This window comes from Mus caroli, unplaced genomic scaffold (genome assembly GCF_978045245.1).
Source record: "Mus caroli unplaced genomic scaffold, Mus_caroli_1 scaffold_2, whole genome shotgun sequence".
NCBI classification, from domain to species: domain Eukaryota; kingdom Metazoa; phylum Chordata; class Mammalia; order Rodentia; family Muridae; genus Mus; species Mus caroli.
This window is the reverse complement of record NW_028227257.1, coordinates 1,644,611-1,665,576: the sequence shown is the minus strand read 5'-3', so window position 1 is coordinate 1,665,576 and position 20,966 is coordinate 1,644,611. Positions and strand designations below refer to the sequence as shown.

Below are 20,966 nucleotides of genomic sequence, written 5' to 3'. Positions count from 1 at the left end.
GGGTTTCACTCTATAGCCCAGGCTGTCCTTGAACTAGCAGCAATCCTGTCTCAGTTTCAAAACAAGGGAAGTGTCAGTTTCAAAACAAGGGAAGTGTTGTGATTAGAGGCATGAACTGTCACACTGTACCCATGCTTTTTATGGTTTAAAACTGCCAGGTGGTAGCGGTGGCAGAGGCGGCACACGCCTTTAGTCCCAGCACTCAGGAGACAGAGGCAAGCAAATCTCTGTGAGTTTGAGGCCAGCCTGGTCTACACAGTGAGTTCAGTGTGAGAGGCAAGCTCTGTCGTTACCTGAGTAATGAGATGGCTTAGGGAGTAAAGACCGTTGCTTCCACAAGCCTGAGAACCTGCACTGCCCACACCCATCCCCTTAATACTGTTTTGTTTTTGTGAAGGTTATTCACTGACATCTTACAGGAGACCAAGACTTAAGTCAGAAAGATCAGGGTACTGAACACGTGCTCTGTTTCATGTTTTCCTCAGCCAGGTGGGGACAGGAACCCTGCTGGACCAGGAGCAAAGCAGCCAGGTGAACTAGAATGACTTGACTGTTACACTGGTTGATTTAATGAGCGCACTGTGCTTACCTGTGCATGACTTCACTGTCACATTGGACCAGGATTTAGTAAGTGCTGGCAGCCACATGTGGCCCAGTATGGGTGATGCTGGACAAGGTATGGGGTCTCTCTGTGCAGCCCTGGCTGTCCTGGAACTCATTCTGTACATGGGGCTGGCCTTCAACTCAAGAGATCTGCTGGTCTCTGCATCCTGAATGCTGGGATCAAAGGTGTGTGCCATCCCCTGCCCCACCTTACTGAGGACCCTTATTTAGTAGTTTAGACTCTTTTATTTCTACTAAAAATTTGAACTTTCCTATTATTTTATTTATTTATTTTTTTTGGTTTTTCGAGACAGGGTTTCTCTGTATAGCCCTGGCTGTCCTGGCACTCGCTTTGTAGACCAGGCTGGCCTCGAACTCAGAAATCCGCCTGCCTCTGCCTCCCAAGTGCTGGGATTAAAGGCGTGAGCCACCACGCCCGGCTTTTTTAGATTTTTGAGACAAGGTCTTACTTTGTATACTAAGATCAAACTTCTGCCCACACCTGCCTAGTGCCAAGCTGCAGGCAGGCAGTGTCCTGCCCCTTCCAAAGGTCTGGAACAGATGGTGTGCATTCTGTGAAAGCCCTTATCACAGCCCTGTCTGCTAATTCTAACATCTGAGTGAGTTCTGGATCTCTCTCTCTCTCATGACCATCTAATCTGACAGTCACTGAATGGACACCAGGCCATGTGAATTTTCCTTGTTGTAGGCTTCATGCAGCCTTCCTGCTTCATTTATTTTGGAGGTGCAGTGGAGTTACTACTTCTTTGATCCTTGCAAATCTTACTTTTATCATGTTAGGTGGGCTCTAGGCATTGTTTTGGGCAGTTACCAGAGGCTAGACCTTTCTGAACATTCTGCCTAGCACCATGTGCATGAAGCTTTTTCTACTTGACTCCATTCCCAGCCCTTTCTAGGACTGCTGAATTTGCAGAGTGGAGCCTACTGAAGATTTCTGGGGCTTCCTTTTGGCCATGTGCTCCTTCCTGGCACATCGGCTGCTTCATCTGTGGCCACTAAGGAGGCCTTGAGGGTTCAATTCAATATGTACGGATGTAGCCAGAGCAGCTGTAGATCTCAAAACGAAAACCACCCCTGTCCACATGTCTTATGGATGATATGAACAGTGATTTTCCTAAGGTCAGAGGCTCTGGTATCCTCACTTTTTTTTTGGTTTTTTGAGACAGGGTTTCTCTGTATAGCCCTGGCTGTCCTGGAACTCACTGTGTAGACCAGACTGGCCTTGAACTAAGAAATCTGCCTGCCTCTGTCTCCCGAGTGCTGGGATTAAAGGCATGCGCCACCACGCCCAGCTAGCCTTGCCCTCCTTCTTGCCCATTCCTTTTGCCTTGCTAAAAAAAAAAAAAAAAAAAAAAAATAGATTCCATTCTTAGCCACCAAGATCTATTCCCTTATTTGGCTACTTCCTCCTCCAGAGGCTGATTACCAAGGTCCAGCTATTAAAAGTCCTATCAAAAAAAAAAAAAAGTCCTATCCAATCAAAATACACCACTGTGCAGCCCATTCTAGCACGGAAGCACGGAACCCCCCTTTTCCCTTATTAAAAGTTACACCTGCAAGGTCATTTGCTTGTGTTTTTCTGACCAAGTAGAAAACAGCCACTTTAACTTTCCCCCCCCTCCCCCCCATTTAAAGGAGCTCTCTGTGAAAACAGGTGCTTGGGTACTGGTGTCTGTGCCTAATCTGAAAGATAACCCCTGCTGCGCGGGAACTTATTATTTTTTCAAAACAGGGTTTCTCTGTGTAGCCCTGGCTGTCCTGGAGCTCACTGTGTAGACCAGGCTGGCCTCGAACTCAGAAATCCGCCTGCCTCTGCCTCCCGAGTGCTGGGATTAAAGGCGTGCGCCACCACGCCAGGCTCGCGGGAACTCTTTTTTTTTTTTTTTTTTAAGATTTATTTATTATATGTAAGTACACTGTAGCTGTCTTCAGAAACTCCAGAAGAGGGCACCAGATCTCGTTACAGATGGTTGTGAGCCACCATGTGGTTGCTGGGATTTGAACTCCTGACCTTTGGAAGAGCAGTCGGGTGCTCTTACCCACCGAGCCATCTCACCAGCCCCTCGCGGGAACTCTTAATGCACACAAGACTACTGGTTTTCAGGTGTGAGGAGGAAAGTGTAGCCTCGGTTTCACCAGACCCCGTGACAGTCTTTTTTTTTTTTTTTGTTAAAGATTTATTTTATTATATGTAAGTACACTGTAGCTGTCTTCAGACACTCCAGAAGAGGGCGCCAGATCTCGTTACGGATGGTTGTGAGCCACCATGTGGTTGCTGGGATTTGAACTCTGGACCTTCGGAAGAGCAGTCGGGTGCTCTTACCCACTGAGCCATCTCACCAGACCCCGTGACAGTCTTGGAAGGTGATCACCAGTCGGTGTGCACATGGCAGGGAGGCTCTCCCCAAGACCATGTAACTGGGTGTATGTCCCAGCTCCAGTTTCCAGAGAGATATCAGGCATAAAGTTCTACAGATGAGTGAGCAGAGGATCCACTCGCGGAGAAAAGTAATCTCAGGAGAGTCGTCAACAGCGTAGGCAGTCTTGTGTCCGGCCTACTCTGTGACCTCGTCAACAAGGAGGTTTACTGAGCAGTATGGTGACTGTGGTCTGGGAACTTTCCTTTTTTGAGACAGGAACTCAGTGTAGTCCAGAGTGGCCTCAAATAGATATCCACCTGCCTCCGCATCCCGAATGCTGCCAGACTCACTTCCCTAGGCGTGTGGACCGGGTGGCGGCTGGAGCCAGAGGAGTAGGGCAGGGCCTGGGGCGAGGAGGGGCAGGATGGCGAAGACGCAGGGTGAGTAGGGGGTTCTTGAAGAGAATGAATGTGCAGCGGAAAGTCAGCGGTCCAGCTCATTTGACCCAACCTCAGTTTCCTCTTCCGAGGATTGGTCTTCCCGTTCCCGCCTCCCTCCGCCGTTCCCCTCCCAGGCTCTGGCGGCGCCCCAGGTCGGTGGAGTCAGGGATCCAGCAGCGGCAGGGCTCCTTCTGACAAGCTACCCTTGTGCGCGGCTGGAAGACACGCCAAGTCCAACCCCTCCAGCGGGGGACGGAGGGGCTGGACTCAGCGATGGAGGCGGAGCCTGAGGAAGGAGGCGTGTCTTGGCTGGAGGCGGAGACAGGGACCGATGCCTGTGCGAAAGAGCCAGGCTTTCTTTGCACCGGAAGCGGAAGTTAAAACGCACAACCAGGCCTCCGGGGTGGTGGATACGATTACCGTGACCCGGAAGCATTTACTGAGGACCCGCCCTCTTGCCCAATAGTGCCGCGGAGGGACGATCTACTTCCTTTCTGCGCTCTCGCTGGACCAGTGAGCAGGTAGGCCGCGGTGCGGGCTGTGTGGGAGCGGGGCCGGGATGGGCCGGGCTGGGCGCGGTTGGGGAGGTCGCGGTCACATGGCCGGGAGTGCTTGGGGGCCATGGGTCTGGCTGGGCCCGCAGACTCGGAGTTCGGGCCTGACCAGTCTCAAGACCCGCGTGGTAACTCTGCAGGGACGGCTTCAGGATGCAGAACGACGCCGGCGAGTTTGTGGACCTGTACGTGCCGCGGAAATGGTGAGTGTCTGCGGCCCCATCTTCCCTGCGCCCACTTTCCCCGCTCCCATTCATTCACTGTTATTTCGCGACCTATTAAACACACTGTGCATCTCTTTACCCAGCTCCGCAAGCAACCGCATCATTGCTGCCAAGGACCACGCGTCCATCCAGATGAACGTGGCCGAGGTGAGCTGGGAACCCGACGGTTCCTGAGGGAAGGAATTACGAGGCCTGCAGGCCTTAGCCTGGCTCTTGGCTTTGGTGTTTACTAACATCGGGGTGGGGTCGAATCTTCCAACCTCTTTTTTTTTTTTTCCCCAGGTTGATAGGACCACAGGCCGGTTTAATGGCCAGTTTAAAACTTACGGCATCTGCGGGGCCATTCGCAGGATGGTGAGTTATACCACCTGGGCCTTTGCCCATGTGACATCTGAGCTCTGATGGTGGTGTCCTATAGATTTGGGCTTGATAGTGCATGCTCTGCCTGCCAAGCAGGGAGCCAGCTCTGTGGGGATACTCAGGTATTTATTTTTAATTTTAAAGGGCGAGTCAGATGATTCTATTCTCCGATTGGCTAAGGCTGATGGAATTGTCTCAAAGTAAGTGTGTGTGTGGGGGGGGCAATCTCACATTGGGGTTGAGTGGCTTGGGACTTCCCAAGAGATACAGCTTTTAATACTACTTTTTCCCCTTTGTTAGGAACTTTTGAGCAGAAGAAATCGGGAATTTGTTACAAATAAAAGTTTTAAGTACCTGTGACAGTTAAGTCTGTTTTTACTATGTAGGGCTGGTGTTTTTATTGTGACCAGAAAAGGGCTGCACACTTACCTGAAAGGAGACAAGCAAGGAAGTATGTTGCAAAAACCAGTTTTACTTTAACAAAAACATTTTAACACCTTCCATTCATAACCTACTGGACATACACAACATTCTGAGGTCTGACACAGCTGTGTCCTGTTGAGCGCTGCGGGTGCAGCACCAGGTCTGTGGCATTGGGTCACAGTCCAGCTGGACACCATGGATATACCTCAGATTTCTGGACTCAGTCTATAGGACTCTGTTTAGCCCCTGTTTTGTTTAAGGGTTGGCTTTAACAGTGCTCAATACCACAAACCAGCAGCTCTTAGCGTAGCCTAGGATTGACTAACAGCAGACCAGTTTGGTAAAATGAATACACCTTACTACATCTAGAAGCTTAAATAACATTTATCCCATCAGTCAGCCATATCTAAGAAGTTCATTTTAAACAAAATGAGGGGGCTGCCCTGAAGATAACCTGTTGGCAGGAACGACGTATTGCACCCAGAGATGCGCTGAGAACATGGCATGCTTATACCAGCATAAGCATGGACAGGCTAAGACGTGTTTACTATCCTTCAAGCTCCTGTCTAAGCTGTTACTGATCCAATAGACCTGGGTGGTCGGTGTCAGGCTTGAGGACGAGCATCTCTGGGACATGAGACTGGAACCAAGCGGCGGGGCTGGCATCTGCCAGGCTGGTGACCAGTTTCTAGGGAAGGATAACAGGTCTGGGGAGGTGGAGGATAGCTCTTGAATGATGACAGTGGCACAGGGCAAGTTGGCCTGATGACATGTACTCATTGACAGTAGGTAGCAGGATCAGTGACTTCCTGCTTGAGGATCAAGTGTGGTTCAAAGTCAGCAGCAGGCCTGAATGGGCCATCATCTGTTCCCATAGAGACCAAATCTCAAGTTATAATGACTTTTCTCCATCCTGATATTGCTTAGGAAAGTCAAGAGCCCACAGTCAGTGGTTGTCCAGTGACACGGAAAAGCTGTGCTGGCAGGAGGCAGCAGGGGTTGGCCAAGCACTGCTGTGCATGTGACACGGGTTTCACAGTGGCAGATGCTTTAACAAGGTCCAGTGAGAGCAGACTCAGAATCAAGGTGCCGGCCCTTTCCTGTATCTTGACCAAAAATAAAATAGTGCTGATGGGGAACTGCCTGGGTGGAGGCACCAGAAGACAGAAGCCTGGCAATTGCAGCAAGTTCAGAAGGTCTGGACACCTAGGTCTCTACAGGAATGGTTTCATGGGTAGGCAGAAGGAAGGCTGGCCCTCAGGATTCACAACATAAGCCAGGCTGGCCTTGCCACACGAAGAGCAAACCAAGCCCCACACTGTTCACTTGCTTCAGGAAAACCCTCAACAGGGAGGTGGAGGCGTGCTCCGCCCCAAAATAAAAACTTTCCAAGGAAGCCAAGCTGCCATGGGCTGTGAGGGGCAAGTGCAGTTACTGCAGGAGGGACAGGGACTCTAGTCAGTGCTCTAGCCAAGCTACTCAGCCTTCCTGCCAAAGCAGCCTCCCTGTGGGTGCACTGTTTGGGCTAAAACTGCTGGGTGAGGCGTCTGTAGTGAGGTAACACTTGGTTCTCAGGGAGGTACAGAGCCAGTTCCAAAGCCACGAGCACCGTGAACTCAAAGCCAATGAGGTCTTTCCTGTTGAACCGGAACCTTTCCTCCAGCTTCTGCAGTGAGGGAAACAAAGGGTGAGTGGGTTAACTCCATCTGTGTCCCCGTCTAAGGCCCAGTGCCCGCTGTGCACACCTCACACTCACGTCAATAAGCTGCTTCACTTCACTCTTGCGGAGGTCACTGCTGATCTTGGCAGCCAACAGAACACAAGCTCCAGCACACAGTTTGCGGTTCTGTTTGTTGAGCTTGCCCTGCAGTACGAGCTTCTCAAAGTACACATATGCCATGGACACGGTCACAGGCTCCAAGCTGCACTCTTCAGAAAGGTTCCGCATCTCCCGTTTTAAACTGTGGGTGGGATGGGAGCCATGACCCTGGGGCGAATCCATGTCATGAGACAACAGCCACCCTTCCATGGCTATGCCATGTTCTGTGGGCTGTCAGCACATATGGAAAAAGCCCAGAGCCAGGTTAGGTGGCTGGGAAGGGGTATCTGCCTAGCCCTCTCTTACCTCCTAATTTTGCTCAATGTCAGTTTGATATGAGGGAACTTCTCCCTGAAGGTCTCGTTCATATCCTTCTTGAGGTCTGCAGGTTTCACATACTCTATAACGGTGGTCTATAACAGAGCAGAGGTAAGTGGGCCAAGGTGCTTGGGAATGGATGCCCTGCAGCCTGGAGGTACACACATGAGCATGGGGGGCTTCGAAGAGGGTAACATGGCTCAGTCTGTCCATCCTCTGGATAGGCCCAGCCTGCCAGGCATTCAGAGCTGACTGCAGGATATGTCCACCATGGCTGGCTATCCTGCTTGGGCACACTGCCCTTGGCTACAATATAGCCTACTGATACAGGAATCCCTTCCCACTACCTGTTGGTGCTGGGTAGGGACAAGGCACCCTGAAATGGCTGTTCTGAGTCTCTGGTGTGGAGGGGTGCTCATTCAGTGTATTACCTGAACCTTGAACTATGTTAGGGTTATGAACTCACCATGTATGAAGCAAAGATGAGTACACGCTTATGTTTTCCACACGGCCACTGTGGGTCGTCCAGGAGGTTGGGATTGTATTCCACTGCATCTCCCCCGTCGCTTCCTGTAGGCAGAGGCAGCCACTGACAGCCTAGATCCTGATCAGAACCCACACCTCCCCTCTCCCATTCCAGCTAATGAAGAGGCATGAGGGCAAGGCTCAGGTCTGAGAGGGGCTCCAGGTCACAGGCCAGCTAGGGCTTAGGTCCAAGAAGTGATGTCTGGACAGAGCCTGCCCCCTTCCCTTCTCACACTGACCCTCTCTTCTGCCTGACTCAGGCAGAGCCTAGGGCCACATTATCTGGAGTCCTTTCCTCTGAGAAGCCTCGGTGCAGAGGCATGAGTGTGGCTTATACTGCTGTCTGGCCCATCGCTGTGCCTAGCCCAGACCTTGGCTACCTAGTTCTGTGCCAGCTGGTGTTGACTTGGTAGGCACAGGTTTGTGTCTTGAACCTGGTGGAGCCCTGGGGATGCTGGGCCGAGGCTGGGGCAGCAAGCCATGGCTGTCATTCTTGTGTATGACCAGAGCGTTAGTAGGGTACAGGAACTTTGCATAAGACACGACCTGGAAAAGCAATCACATTAGCTCAGTTCTGCTTCCCAGGCCAGAAAGTACAACCAAGTTCTGCTTCCCTCTGCCCTCCAGTGAGGAGCCTGAAGCCATGCTGCTACCCAGTTGGAGTGGGTACAAGGTCAGAGCACTAGCTTCCATGCCTAATCTGTGGTCTGTGGTCAGGCTAGTCTCCATCTTGGAAGACCCTTGGCCTACTTACTGGTCCAGAAGCAAGACTCTATGTGGAGAACCCAGGGGAGCAGTTGGGTTACCCACAGCTAGCAGTGGCCATGTATGGTGTACTTTTAGGCACTTTCTCTGGGTGGCATGAGCCAGCTAGTGACAGGTGTAACAGGGTGTGGCTTGCTCCCAATACTGTGCCTTAATGTGCAGCACCTGTCTGCCTAACTCTGCTAGCCAATGGCTGGCCACAGGGCTCTTGCCTTTCCATCTGCTCCCAGCTCAACGCCTTCCAATTCAAAGACCATCTCAGAAGAAACAGAAACGCCGCCGGATGGGTGCCTCTGCTTCTGGCTGTCCACCCTCAGGTCACTGCAATGTATATGAGAGGGAGGGCTGTAGTCCCTCTGCCTGTGGTCAGTGGGTGGGTGCTCAGCCCACCAGGAATCCACCCACACAGAGTGCTCCTGCTACAAAGTCCTCAACACAGGAGAAGGGGACGGGCATGACCTTGGAGGTACATGACAGAAGGTTTAACCTGAGGGCAGCCTGTATCTTACTCCTGCCTTGTGGATGACAGGATAGATGTCATCTGTCATAGCACCTGGGAGCCACCACTCTGGAACATCCCTTAAAACTTACCAGACTTTGGCTTAAATTCGCTTCCCAGGTGCCTCAGTCCCTTCACCTGCAGTCACACAGTTCAGCAGCTGGCCTGGGATCCTGAGAACTGGCTATCTCCCACTCTGGACAGGAGGTTTCTCTGTGCCGACTATTGTTCTGTGGGGTCACACACAACACTGCCCCGCCCAAACAGCTGTTTCCTTCTTCCCTGAATTACACTCAGGACACAATTGCCTGGGCTGGTCGAAAGGTTTTAGGAGCTTATTTGAGAGAGGTTCAGGAATATCTCAGTCAACCTATATATAGCCTACTGATACATAACTGTATATAGCTAACCTATATGTAGCCAACCTATATGTAGCCTGCCTATCTATCCATCCATCTACACACACACCCTGCACACATATAGATAGTCTGGACAGAATCCGTGGCTCTGGGGATAAGAACCTGGAATGCAAGCTCCTGGGCTGTGGAGGGAGATTATATGCTGGCCCCATGAGTCTAAGGCCCCAGCCTACACTCAAGAGCGGGCCACCCGTGCTTAGCAGGACCAGGGCTTACCCGTGTTCACAGCATGGGCATTTTCTTACCTGATCCGTAGGCCTTCTCCATAGGGCAGGACTGAGAAGGCTGCACACAGGGACCGCTTGGCACAGATGAGTACAATCCTGTGGGAGGCCAAGGTCAGAGCAGGGCAGGAACTCTGTCCTGTCTACATCTGGGTGATGGGAAACTGCCAGAGCCACCAAGGGGACTTGGATTCCGGAAGCCAGGTTTGGCATCTTCGCACTTGGGCCAGATTCCCCAGAGCTGCTTAGGAAGCTCCCTGCTCCCCAGGCACAGGGCCACAGAGTTCATATTTCTTTCTTTTTTTTTTTTTTTTTTTTCAAGACAGGGTTTCTCTGTATAGCCCTGGCTGTCCTGGAACTCACTTTGTAGACCAGGCTGGCCTCAAACTCAGAAATTCGCCTGCCTCTGCCTCCCAAGTACTGGGATTAAAGGCGTGCGCCACCACGACCGGCGAGTTCATATTTCTTGGGAGCACAGGTTACCCAGGAAAGGGCAGCTTCATTCGCACAAAGAGAGGGCACAGGAAGCTGCCAAGTTCATCGGCAATAGGCTACAGAGTACAGGCAAACACAAGACTTACTGCTAATAGAGAACACCTAGATATAATACAGAACTAAGCTATCTAGGGGGGCTTAGGACTGGGGCCCCTGGATGCTCAAAGCTATAACCATAGGCCACCCTGTGGTCTCAGGACTTAGGATTTGCAGGTCCTGCAGCAATAGTTCCTGGGGATACTTATCACAGTGACCTACAGCGGGGAAGGGACTGAGAACAGAGTGACAGGTAGTGTGTTTGCACCAGTGCAGGCATATGCAGCTGCCCAGATTCTAGCCTAGCACTGTTCTGGGGACCCAAATACTAGTTTGAGTTAAGCCTCTCATATGTCCCCCAATATACCTCATTTCCATCTGTGTGTCCCCAATGTAACTCTTAGTGCTGTCAAGTATAGCCCTGCCTTATCCTTTATATGCACCCCAAATATGGTTGCACCTTCCATCCTGGGCACATTTGGGGAGTGGGGAGGCATTTTTGCTTTCCCTAGTCTCTTTTTCTTAAGATCTGTGTCCAGCTGGTGGCCCTTCCCTGGGATTATACAGTGGTGGCTTGCTGGCCTGGCTATGCTAGCCAGTGTTAGCATATAATATAGAGGGTCAGGGGACAATGGGTGATGGAGAAGGGGCTGCTGCCAACAGGGGTAGGGCTCAGGTCTCATATTTTTGGCCTCCAGAGACATGGCCTGGTCCGGGAGCACAGTGGCCGTCCCAGGCCTGGCCCTACACTCGCTCACCTGCTGTTCTTTGTGTCATACTGCCTCATGTTCTTGATGAAGTGGGTTTTCTTCAGGCCTTTGTGTCTTGGCGATCCAGATGCATGCTTGGTTCTGTAAGGTAAAAAGCAGGTCGTTCTTGCCCTCCTTGGACTTTCTTGTGGCTCCTGGGGTCAGAGGCCTTGGAGCAGGGGCAAGTAGGGTGTATACCTCTGCACCGAGGCACATCCCACTGCATCTTCCAGAAACTCAAGGGAACAGCGCTGAGATGTGACTCGTCTCCTGTAGGAAGACATCATGGCCTCAGAAGAGATAGTACACAGACTCCAGGAAGCCTTTGTGGCAGGTCCCTGAGCAGAACTGAAGTCATGTGGGAATATGCAGGGAGGGCAGGCATGAAACCAAGAGGTTTCAAGACCCTGTGAACCAAGACTGCAGCCTGGGGAAGTCCTTGTCCTTGTCCTAAGGGAGAATAACTGGTGCATGGCAGTTCCAACACACACACATGTACATACATACGCATGCACACAGACACAAATATGCACAACCCACCCCCACCCCCCCGGAGCTGTTTCTGGGTCTAGAACATTCTTTTCCAAATGTACAACTAAGATTTCCTTGTGGACTTGGGGTTCTTTTTTTTTTTTTTTTTTTTTTTGGTTTTTCGAGACAGGGTTTCTCTGTGTAGTCGTGGCTGTCCTGGAACTCACTCTGTAGCCCAGGCTGGCCTCGAACTCAGAAATCCGCCTGCCTCTGCCTCCCAAGTGCTGGGATTAAAGGCGTGTGCCACCACGCCTGGCCTGGACTTGGGGTTCTAGTTCCATGTTGTCCCTCAGGAAGACCTGTTGGTGACTGTCACTAAAGAAAGGTGACAGCTCTGCTTTGGGAGCACTGATCCCTGTGGGTCATGTTGGCTCCTGGGTCCCCTGTGCCTTTACCCAGGAGGCCAGGACGAGGGAGGCAGATTCCCAGCACTGTGTGCCAGGAGAGGCTTCTTCAGGCCGACGAATGAGACCAGGACAACAAACTCAAGTCTTTAGTCCCATGGGCAAATGACTAGTCAGTTACAGATCATCTGGTTCTTCCAGGACATAGTTAGTGAGAGCAACAGCCAAGCTACAAGCTTACAGTGTGGGAACAGAAGGGGTGGTCTGTGTTCTGAGCTTGAAGCTTGCCCAAGACCTCACCATTGACAAGTTTGTGCCAGGGACCCCTGAAAACACAGAATCACCAGGAGCTTCAAGCTGAGGCTGAGGTATGCCAAACACTGTGACTCCCTCGCACATCCCTTAAAAATGAGGGCCTGTATCTAGACCTGAGTGGGCTGTAGTTTCCCATCTTTATTCTCCTGTTATCAGCCATGTGGTATGTTATTAAAGAAAAAATAAGGAACAGCTAGGCGTGGTAATATGGACGATGGTGAGTTTGAGGCTAGCCAAGGCTATATGAGACCTCATCTCTTTTTGTTTTGTTATTATTTAATTTTAAAAACAGGGTCTCATGTGCTCCAGACTGGCCACAGACTCAATAGGTAGCTGCAAATAGCTTTGAACTCTAATACTCCAACCTCCACTGCTGCCTGTTGGGATTACATAGAAAAGCAACTCCTGAGCTGGGTGTGGCGGGGCACACCTTTAATCCCAGTACTCAGGAGGCAGAGGCAGGCGGATTTCTGAGTTTGAGGCCAGCCTGGTCTACAAAGTGAGTTCCAGGACAGCCAGGGCTATACAGGGAAACCCTGTCTCGAAAAACCAAAAAAAAAAAAAAAAAAAAAAAAAAAAAAGGAAAGGAATTCCTTCAAAAGCCACTCACCCACGTATCTTAACTTCCTGTAAGTCACCAGGAGTACTGTGGCATCAATCACTGTGATAAAGGGTCACAAAATGCCATGATTCCATCACTTCTTGCCATGGCATATGAATGTGTATACATGTGTGTGCATCTAAGTGCATGCATCTCATGTTGAAGAGCTTGAGTCTCACACATGGTACGCAAGTTGCTTTACCACTAAGCTACACTCCAGACCCTAGAACACATCTGTCAAATGCACCTGACTCAGCTTGTGTTGCAGGATGCCTGGGCCATGAAGGATTAATGATATATGTCAAACACTCTCACTAGTCCTCACTCCAAGAGAGTCCTGAAAGTAGATATCTGGCCAAGGAATTCACCAGGGCATACAGCCTGAGACTTCCCAAACAGAAGCTGGAGCATATATGAACTTATATATGGAACATATATATATATAAGTCCACTCCTGCCTGGACTTCAGCAATTGTGCAGGCATTTTCAAATAAAGAGCTGAGCCACTTGCCTGTGGGATGACTGCATGAGAGGCAGCCTCTCTGTCTCAGCTCTGCCAACTAATAGTCTGCCCTGTGCAAAATGTGTGGGCCTTCTGACAAGTTCAAAGCAGCCAAAGGTCTCTCCCGGCCACACAACTGCCAAGGCACAGACACTGGTTCTCCCCCCTTCCCTGTAGCAGGATCCATGGGTAATCTTGCTCTTCACCAAAAACATTCTGAAAGTGCAGCAGATGAGGCCAAGTACTGCCACACAGCACTGTTAGGAAAATCACCCACTTAGAACAGTGATGATGGAGAAGGCTTTGCAGGGGATGGTACAGATGTTGATGGCTGTGGAGCTACTGCTGGGGATGGTGGTGGTACTGTGATGTGTGGCAGTTGTTGGTGGAGATGATGTCAGTGGTGATGGCAGTTAGAGTGCCTCAGTTGTACTAACTGCTGCTCCACGTACGCATGGTGTCCTTCTGCCTCAATCTGTACCAAGTTCCTCTCACCCAGTGGGCACAAAGCACAAAGTGGCTATGTCATAGTTAAGAAGCCTCCAGTGGTGTTGGAGGCCAGCAGGCAAAGGCATACTGAAGACACAGAAGTGAGGTGCGGTGAGCCTGACATCCAAGGACTTCCAGGTACCTGGAGAGGAAAGCCCCAGGTTGGCCTCGAGCCAGAAGCCCCAGGCAGGAATGCCAACAAGGACTCAAGACCAGGTCCTCTCTACAGCTTCCTTCAGGGTTCTGTGGCTGCGGGGTGCAGAGGGTCTCCCAGACAGGGGAGACTCAGTCAGTCCCCAGTGCAGTATTCCCTGAGAGCTCCCAATCACATCTGCCTGTCGTCCTTCAGATTTACAGGTGGGGAGCTCTTTTACAACATTAAAGGCTTCACTGACTTGGGTGTGTGTCTGATGCAACTAAGCTCAAGTTCCTTGATCAGGAAGTCCTCTGGCTGGACCTGGAAATTCAGCGTGAGCCTCTGATATGCCAAAGGTCTAAGGGACTGCAGCTCAGAAACGCTTATCCTCAAAGACAAGAAAAGCATCTCCCGTCAGGTGTGGAGATGTGGAAAGTAGGTTCAGATGGAGAAGCTGAACTACCACACAGGCTGAACTTCAGCTGCTACCAGAAACTTCTAAAAGTAAGAGCTCTGGGCCTGTAGTATAGGCACCTGCAGATCTGATCATGCCCTGTAAGAAGCAGGTCCTTCACACTGGGGTGCTGGTGGGATTATGTGCCCCACCCCCATATTTGTATATTAACCCTAGGGCCTCAGAACATAACTGAGCTTGGAGATATGGCCTTTAAAGAGATTACCTGGGGTGGCCCTTAATCCAGTGTGACTGGTATCCTTAAGATCAAGGCATAGACACAGAGGGAGGACCATGTGATGACAAGGGAGGACAAGTCTATGAGGCCAAGGGTAAGGCCTCAAAAAGAGCCTGCCACACCTTCTTGGGTTTCTGGCTTCCAGAATGTGAGAAATAAAAGTCTGCTGCTTAGGGCTGGAGAGACAGATGAGTGGTTAAGAACCCTGGTTGCTCTTCTAGAAAACCTAGATTCGGGCTGGTGAGATGGCTCAGTGGGTAAGAGCACCCGACTGCTCTTCCGAAGGTCCAGAGTTCAAATCCCAGCAACTACATGGTGGCTCACAACCATCCGTAACGAGATCTGGCGCCCTCTTCTGGAATGTCTGAAGACAGCTACAGTGTACTTACATATAATAAATAAATAAATCTTAAAAAAAAAAAAAAAGAAAGAAAAAGAAAACCTAGATTCAATTCCTAGCACCCACATGGTGGCTCAATACCATCTGTAACACCAGTTCTAAGGAATCAAACACTCTATTTTGACCCCTGTGGGTACTAAGCAAATACATGGTACACACATCCACACATATAATTTACCAGCCCACTGTCTACAGGGGCTTTGGAATGGCTCTAGACTTAATTGTGAAAAGGGGCTCCCAGGGTGCCCTGAAGGACTGCTGTGTGCTTATTGTAGACAGATCCTTGGCCTATACCAAACGTCTGGCAGCAGCCATTTCCTGAGCATGAACTCTGGAGAGCTGTATCTGATTAATGTCAGATCCATACTGTCCCTGCAACATCATTAACTGAGGTCTTGTTCCAGCAGGATAGTTGGCTTACATGAGGTGTGGCACGGTCAGGACCTACCTGCCAGGCAGAGCCATGAAGATCCCTGAACCATGTCCTTGCCTGTGCTTGTTGCTGAAACAGGTATATAGCCATTACCTCACACCAGCATGTCAAAGGCTGTGACACTCACACAGGAGTGGGGATGGCATAGAGAGCCTTGGCTCCGAGACTGTCCATGGTTCTCCCTTCTTTCTTTCTTTCTTTTTTTTTTTTTTTTTGGTTTTTCGAGACAGGGTTTCTCTGTATAGCCCTGGCTGTCCTGGAACTCACTCTGTAGATCAGGCTGGCCTCGAATTCAGAAATCCGCCTGCCTCTGCCTCCCGAGTGCTGGGATTAAAGGTGTGGCCGGCTCTCCCTTCTTTCTTACATGGCCACTTACATCTGGGCCTGTGTTAGGAACAAGATACCACCCAGAGGCTCTGGAAGAGGTGGGTCAGGTACCTTGTCTAGAAGCATAGCCTGAGGGAAAGGCTAGGGGCCTAGGGCAGGAAGGATGCTCACTGCATGGTGGGTGGTGGGAGCAGACCGCCCAGAGAGGATTAGCTAAGGGCTGGAAGCACAGGACAGGGAAAAGCAGCTGGCCTGTGGTGGATCAGAATGTGGGACCTGAGGGAAGAGTCTGTTCTGGGGCCCTTAGGGCCATCTGCCTGGCATGGCATTTGCTGAGGTAATTAATTATCCAGGCAAAACCAGGTGGCTGATGGTGGCCCTGGGATCTCATTTGCAAGTCCTCAGAGACAGTGTGGAAAAGCTGTGGCAGATCTTTCCTCAGGCACCCCGCTTGTTCTTCCTGCTATTTTCTGGTCCCTTTAGGGACGGCATGCTCCCCTGGGAGCTTGCACAATGTTCCCAGTTGGTCCAACATCTTGCTCCCTGTGGTTTTCTCCTTCCTCACAAGCATGCGATTTGTAAACCCAATTGTCAGAACTGTACCAGGTAGGCACTACTCTTATTCAGTTTCAGATAGGGAAACTGAGGTACAGAGCCATTCAACTTGTCTGAAATCAAACAGCTAGCAACAGATGAGTAGAGGCCCATGTGTATAGCTCGGCTACTCTGAGGAAGGCCATGTGCATAGCTCGGCTACTCTGAGGAAGGGTCATGTGTATAGCTCGGCTACTCTGAGGAAGGGCCAGGTTCTTGTGGTTCAGACACCGTAAGAATCAGACCCCAAGCTGGGTGTGGTGGCGCACGCCTTTAATCCCAGCACTCGGGAGGCAGAGGCAGGCGGATTTCTGAGTTTGAGGCCAGCCTGGTCTACAAAGCGAGTGCCAGGACAGCCAGGGCTATACAGAGAAACCCTGTCTCGAAAAACCAAAAAAAAAAAAAAAAAAAAAAACAACAACAAAAAAAAAAAAACCCCAAGAATCAGACCCCATGGTGTGCCCTGCCTTGACCCCACTGGGAGCCAGAGTAATGGTTGACATGTGGGATGTCTGTGTATATGATGCATAATGTGACACTCTATGTAGCAGTGGGGGTCTTGGTGAGGAGACAGCTGAGGAGGGTATGTGGAAATGCAGGGGCTGTTCATGGAGTGTATACGGTGGCATGTACTGCATGTCCACAAATATACATGGGGACTCCTGTACTGTTCACATGTGCCTGGCACCTCAATTTGAGAATAGCTAAAAGCAGATAAACACTGAGGAGCAATCTGGACTTTCTGTCACCTCAGCTGACACTTTCCAGACAACTAAAAAGTCCCAAGCTCAGTGCCTCAAGCTGCAGACGTACAGGACAGTGTCTGTTCCAGCTCCATGGCATGGTCGCATGGCAACGACTGGAGCCCTCTACATGTGACGTGGAGGGGTCAGGAGTGAGAGGGAAGGTGCTAGCTAAGAGGGCTTACCCGCTGAGCAGTTCAGCTGTCCTAACAGCTCAGAGCTGCCCCTTAGCAACGTTGCTGCTGCCTCTGAAGTCCACCCTCCTCTGTTCTTCAGTCAGTACCTGAAACCTAACTACAGACCTTAAACAGCAACTGGTATGTGACAGGCTTCCTTGCTTGGAACTTGGGAGATGGGGAGAGGTCTAGGCAGGATCACGTGCCTGTGGCTTTGATTCTGTGCCCTTTAGGGATCCAGGAAGAGTGGATGGGCTGTGCAGGCTCGGGACAGACTCAGGAGCCACCTGTCACATGACAGGTTGCAGAGAAGTCCCCAGTGAGGAGCCCATTCTGGCCAGCATGCTCAGGAGTCTGGGACCCTCCTCCGCTAAGGAAGCACAACAGCATTCCGTCAGGGCCCAGGGCTCTGTTCCCTGCCCGAGCACACCATTTGACTCCTCACAGACCTGTATCTGCTAAAAAACCAAACAAATAAGCAAAATACTCCATGGTCTCCTGGTGAGTCTCCGTCCCAGCACTCCATGCAGAAAGGCCTGTGGTCCAACAGCTTCACAGAGAAAGAGTGGGGCCTCAGAGGCAGGGTCAGCAGCTGGGTTGTCCTAGAGGACTGACTACTCCAGTGGGTTTCAGCCTCTTTCAGCAGATTCTGGGCAGAGACTAATACCCAGGTGCCAAGTTGCTCAATGGCTCCTCTAAGTGGTTCAGGTGCTACTTAGGGCTGGCCCAGGCCCCTCTTCCAGATCCAAGCAGAACACAGTCTCCTGCCTCTAGGCTATGCCCAGCTCTCTGATGGCGGGTGCAATTAGGTTGCAATTGCAAGCCTATGGGGACTTTCCCTTCCTCTTCATTTCTCCAGCAGGTACTAAGCAGGGCTGTTGTGAGTTGAAGTAGTTCCCCAAAAAGATCCTTCAAAAGCCTCTTTAAGGGCCTAAGCTACAGACACTCTAGGAAGGGATCAAGGTGAAAGGAGGACAAGATAAACCTGTGAGGACATGCAGGGAGGAGCCCCACATGGAGACAAGGAGAGGGTTCAACACAGCGTAAGCCACCGGCACCCAAGGCCTGTGGAAGCTGTACAGGGTCAGGAGCACCTCCAGGTTACAGCCTGACCTTCAGTGACTGGCATCCAGGGCTGGGGGTAAAAGTGCTGCTGCTGCTGGGAGCTTCCTTTGTCTCCATGGCCTTAGAGGTGCACACACAGGCTCTCTAACCAGAAGGCAGCAGTGGGCAAGTAGCTGGAATACACACTTTGAACGGGACCATAGAGCCTAGAGGTGAGCCTCCTCCCAGGCATGCAGTAAGAGAGACAATAAACAGCTCAAAAGCCCTGTGCAGACAACCAGCAGTGACTCTGTCTATTGCTAGAAAACACTCCTGAGAGCCCAAGGTAGGATCAAGGACAAAGCGTCTTGTCAGCCTATTCCACAGAGCAGGAGACTGAGGCTGTAAGAGACCCATTAGCTGCTCAAGGTCACAGAGCTACCGGATGGAGGATGGCTGGTCTGCACTCACTGTGACAGCCTTCAGGAGGCCAGCCACTGTTGTCTCTCCTACCCACAGACTGGGAGCTGGGGTAGACCGTCCTCCTGCTGAAGGCCTGTGACCACACAAGGATAACAACTCAGGATGAAGTGGGGCAGAACTAGGAAGAAGGGCTAGGACGGACGGCTGGAAGAGCTAGGGCGGCGTGGGTACCAGAGGGAGCCTCAACCACAAACGTTTCAGCTTGCTCTTCACAAGGGGTCCAGCTAACTAACACTCTGGGGCAAACTGACCCCTTGTCCCCACTGTATCCCTCTATGTCCTGTGGAGAAGCATGACCTGGCCCTACCTGTAGGCTGAGGTGGTAGCCACAGAAAGTTGAGGCCCTTCTGGCCACAGATATGTGATTCAGGGTCAGAAGTCAGACAGCTTTTCCCATCACAGACCTGCCTAGGGCTTCCCACACCTGGGAGCCAGCCACCTGGCAGGAGCTCGGATATATAGCAGTGGAGCCTGCCCAGAAGGGACCTCAGTGTCCAGACCTAGCTCCTGCAGTCACTCGTTAGGTGAAGGCTGAGAATGCAAGAGGGAGCTGAGCAGGCTGAGACCCACATGGTGCCTGGTAGCTGCGGCCATCTGGGAAGTGAGCATAGCCAGGGAGTGGGGGAGTAGTGGGAAATAAGAGCTGTCCTGGGCTAGGATGAAGGATCCTAGGATCCAGGCAGGGGAGGAAGAACAGTTACATGTTGCAGGCCCTGAGTCCAGCAGGTGTGGGACAGCAGGCAGGGAGGTGGTCAGGTGTATAAGAGATGAGACCAGGTAGGTAAGACCCTGGCCCACAAGCTGAGTTGGACATACAGCCTGTAAAAAGTGTTTGTGAGTCCCTGTGTAGGGAAGCCAGGGGAGGGATGTGTCTAGAGTCAATTAGACCAAGGGAACTCCGAAATCCATATTCAGGGGGCTTTCAAGGTAAAGAGCTGACCCCATATCCAGGAGTTGACAGCTTTAGTGGGACTATCCCTTCCCTCTGGAGGCAGACCAGCTTCAGTTAATCCCAAACTCATCTCCTGTATTCTGGACTGATGCTGCCACATCACCTCAGTCCAGTCAAGGGCAGACGGGACTGCGAGCCACTCTGACTCTTGCACGCTGAGGTCATGGGCCCTCAAGTACTAGAATGAAGGACCCTTGGACCACCCTGGCTCCTGCATTATGGGCTGAAGAACCCTCTTCCCTAGTTACCGGACACCTTGATCTTGGGCTGGTCATCTTGACCCTGTGTCCTGGGCTGACCATTCCGGTTCACCCAGACCTCTGAGTGTTAGTTGATGGGTACCAGGTGACCATACCTGTGTGCGGGGTGAATGGACCCACCTCATCCCAACCATGTCCAGGTCTGCCGAGCTTGTGGCTTACCCGAACCCATAGGTCAACTACCCCACAACCTGGGAGGAGGGACCTGGCTCACCACCACCGGTGCCCCGGGCTGCCAAGGCCATAGGTCACACAGCCGGAGTGCTGGTTAGGCCTCTAGGCCACCCTGACCCCAGCGTGCAGCCGCCCCCGTCCAGCCCACTCACCTTTGGCGCTGCCCGTCCAGGCCAAGGCCGGTGGGCGCCGTCGTGGGGCTGAGCAGGCCCTGGGGCGCGGGCCTGGCTGGCAGCCCCGGGAGGCCTCCAGGTGGAACGGGCGGCGGCGCGGGCGCCTCGCGGGCCTCGGTGGGCGGTGGCGGCGGCGGCGCTGGCTTCTCGCCTCCGGGACCCAGGCTCGGGGGCCGTCCGTCAAGGGAGATGTTGTTGAGAAAGAAGAGGGCGGCCTGACGGCGCCGGGAGTCCCCGCGCCTCCGCGGCACGGCCGGCGGGTTCCGGGCAGCCGGCGCGGGCCTGGAGGGGCCGGGGGCCGGACCCGGGGCTCCTCCCGCCGCGGCCGCGGCCATGCTCGAGTGCGCCGCCGCGCCGCGCCGCCGCGCAGCTGCCCATTGGCCGCGGCGCGCTTGCATGCAAATACCACCCCGTCACTCCCGCCCATTGGCTGCGGCGCGCCCATATGTAAATATAGTTCCGCGGTCCCTGTCTATTGGCTGCGGCGCGCCTGTATGCAAATACCACCCCGTCACTCCCGCCCACTGGCCGCGGCGCGCCCATATGCAAATATAGTTCCGCGGTCCCTGTCCATTGGTTGCGGCGCGCCTGCATGCAAATGAGGCCCCTCTGAGCCCTTCGATTGGCTAGCGATATGTGCCTTGCCCCGGCGCTCCCCTGAGTCCTAGAGGTAGTTATCTTCTGTCTGTTGTAAAACAGGGCAAGGTCGGTGGGTGCACGGAACCTGAGTCCTGTTCTCCCGTCCAGGACTCGGTGTACAGGG

General features: G+C 52.1%; 2 protein-coding genes across 4 annotated transcripts; one reads left to right on the top strand and one right to left on the bottom strand.

Annotated features, from left to right (window-relative positions):
• Positions 1-3,852: 3,852 nt before the first annotated feature.
• Positions 3,853-4,922, top strand: Rps21 (ribosomal protein S21). Its single transcript, XM_085831675.1, has 6 exons — positions 3,853-3,945; positions 4,119-4,181; positions 4,286-4,349; positions 4,485-4,556; positions 4,707-4,762; positions 4,863-4,922. Exons 2-6 carry the CDS (start codon positions 4,132-4,134, stop codon positions 4,870-4,872), a joined length of 252 nt encoding a protein of 83 aa, XP_085687801.1. The 5' UTR covers positions 3,853-3,945; positions 4,119-4,131; the 3' UTR covers positions 4,873-4,922.
• Positions 4,923-5,014: 92 nt separating this feature from the next.
• Cables2 (Cdk5 and Abl enzyme substrate 2) lies at positions 5,015-20,541 on the bottom strand. 3 transcript variants are annotated; one of them, XM_085831672.1, is made up of 10 exons: positions 20,183-20,541; positions 11,033-11,104; positions 10,844-10,936; positions 9,576-9,653; positions 8,625-8,733; positions 8,028-8,193; positions 7,589-7,692; positions 7,111-7,217; positions 6,742-6,946; positions 5,015-6,651 (listed from the first exon to the last, which is right to left on the bottom strand). In XM_085831672.1, exons 1-10 carry the CDS (start codon positions 20,536-20,538, stop codon positions 6,511-6,513), a joined length of 1,431 nt encoding a protein of 476 aa, XP_085687798.1. In that variant the 5' UTR covers positions 20,539-20,541; the 3' UTR covers positions 5,015-6,510. The 3 variants fall into 3 exon arrangements, with proteins under 3 accessions (XP_085687798.1, XP_085687797.1, XP_085687800.1); XM_085831671.1 differs by lacking the exon at positions 11,033-11,104 and having other exon boundaries at positions 20,183-20,538; XM_085831674.1 differs by lacking the exons at positions 7,111-7,217; positions 8,028-8,193; positions 11,033-11,104 and having other exon boundaries at positions 20,183-20,538.
• Positions 20,542-20,966: the final 425 nt, after the last annotated feature.